Genomic DNA, 2,090 nt, shown 5'->3' with positions numbered 1-2,090 from the left:
CACCCGGATGCTTACTGTCCGAGCTTGGTATGGTCTCATCCTCCACCAAGTAGCGACTTAAGTATAACCATTGCCATAAATTTTTAAGAGTATCGTTTTCGGCCAGATCTCCGTTCTGAGCCAATTCTGGCTAGAAGTATAAATGAAAGCTTTACACGATACAAATTGCGAAAATTCCCTCAACTTACAAGCAATCCGTATTCCGAAGACGCGCGACTTTTCGTTAGAATGGAAATATCATCTATAGCTTTATAAATATTATCGTTACTGCATATATATTTGAACGATTTGGATGCGTGATTCCAAGCGAGATGAGATCGCGTCGACCAGTTTACCGTAATTCTTTCGCAAACCGTGTAATCCGTAAGACCTTTAAAAGTACCAAACGGTATTAAAAAATGTTGTCCAATTATATCTATAATTAAATATAAATATATTATAATCGAACCTTGCTGAGATACTGCCAACAATCTGTTCACGTGCGTTGGGTGCCACGAAAAACTTACAGGACTATGCCAAGGTGGTGCAACCGTCCTTTCTAATGCTCCGGGTTCTGTGTCTTCGCCTCCTCCGATTCCACAGTGTTGAATATCATATAAATGCAGCGTAACTTTGCAAAGAGGTAACGTTAGCGATCGACTGAACTTACAATTAAATAAAGCGAAAATAAAAATCTACCTGAATCTTTTTGTAAAGCTCCTAACAAATTATGCCTAGTCGGACACCACAACACTTTCGTAATCTGTCTGTTTTGTGATAACGTTAGAACAGGTTTCTCAAAGCATCTTGTATCCCAAATTGCTATTTGATTATCGATACTTGAAACCAAATGATAATTATTGTGAGGATTCACGGATACGTTGTAAACCGCTTTAGTTACCGCGGTATTAACTACCTTTGCAGAATCTGATAGAAAATTCGACGTATACATATATACATATAACAGAGCACGAATTAAATCAAACGAGTAACGAAACAGTTTTAATAGTACCTCTGAAGTCAATGATTTTTAATTGTTTGTTATTAATCCCAGCGACCATACATTTTTGTTCGTGCCTGAACCAAGCAATGGAATGTGCAGTTTCGGATGCGCCGACTTCTGCAACTGGCCTCACACAATCTGTCTGTACTGCATTGTGATGATGCACCCTTTCGGAATTTTGTACACCTTTATTTATATCCCATAGCAAAATTGAATGATCTTTGCTATGCTTGTCCAATCCAGATACAATTAGGTTTGTGTCTATATAATTCCAAGCGACTGTGTTACATTGTCTCGCATGCTTAGGTACTGTAATAAAAAACAATTGTGATCAAATGTATACGTGATCATTAATTAAAATAATTTACCTAGCTCTTTTCCATTGAGACCTTGAGAATCAAAGATCGTCGCCCCAAACGTAGTTAATACAACTTTGCCATTTGCTTGACCTACTGCTAATAAAATATCTGGTTCTAATTGTGGATATATATCTATGCATTTAACATAGTGATGATTGGTGTTTGTTGCAAGCAGATGAGCTACAGTGCAATCAGAAATCTTAGTATCTGCAATAAAATAATAAGCTGCTAAATTAGAATAAACCAGAATTTATTAATTCAAAGGAAAATCTACTCACATAACTGTCTATTATTGTCCTTAGTTTGCATTATTTCGTATAAACATATTTCTGTGCCCCATGTTATAAATTTATTAGCATGAACTGGGGACCATTGTACGTCAAGCTTGATGGTGCTCATTTTGTTAAAGTTTATTAATCAAAATGAAAGGAATTATTCTAGGCTCTTGCCTAAAACAATAAGAACACCGTGTTATATGATACTGCAACATTTCCTTATTTTTTGTTCTAAAAGAATTACATCAACATACTTGTTTATTAAACATTTTTATCCAATGATATCCTGTCATCCATTTTTTCTGTCGGTTTTCGAATTATCGAGGCTGAAAGTAAATTCGCTGTTTAGTGACGCTGCTAACTCTTGGCTATTTTTACGACGTTGATAAATAATTATTAATTATGTGTAAACCTTAGAAGGAATCTTAGAATTTCTAAAATAAATACAACAATACATACAACCGAGATGCATAC

General features: G+C 35.4%; 1 protein-coding gene across 1 annotated transcript; it reads right to left on the bottom strand.

Moving 5' to 3' along the window:
- Positions 1-4: 4 nt before the first annotated feature.
- LOC108625124 (GATOR complex protein MIOS-B-like) lies at positions 5-2,069 on the bottom strand (the record flags this gene model as incomplete). The annotated part of the gene is made up of 8 exons (XM_018024882.2): positions 1,871-2,069; positions 1,620-1,790; positions 1,351-1,548; positions 992-1,291; positions 679-906; positions 449-610; positions 189-370; positions 5-130 (listed from the first exon to the last, which is right to left on the bottom strand). Coding segments are annotated over exons 2-8 (1,317 nt in total), but the record flags the coding sequence as incomplete, so codon positions are not given.
- Between the last annotated feature and the right edge of the window lie 21 nt (positions 2,070-2,090).

This window comes from Ceratina calcarata, unplaced genomic scaffold, assembly GCF_001652005.2.
Source record: "Ceratina calcarata isolate Rehan_Ccalc_2016 unplaced genomic scaffold, ASM165200v1 scaffold347.2, whole genome shotgun sequence".
In the NCBI taxonomy this organism is placed as follows: Eukaryota; Metazoa; Arthropoda; class Insecta; order Hymenoptera; family Apidae; genus Ceratina; species Ceratina calcarata.
The sequence above is the reverse complement of the archived record's forward strand: the minus strand, read 5'-3'. Positions and strand labels throughout refer to the sequence as shown.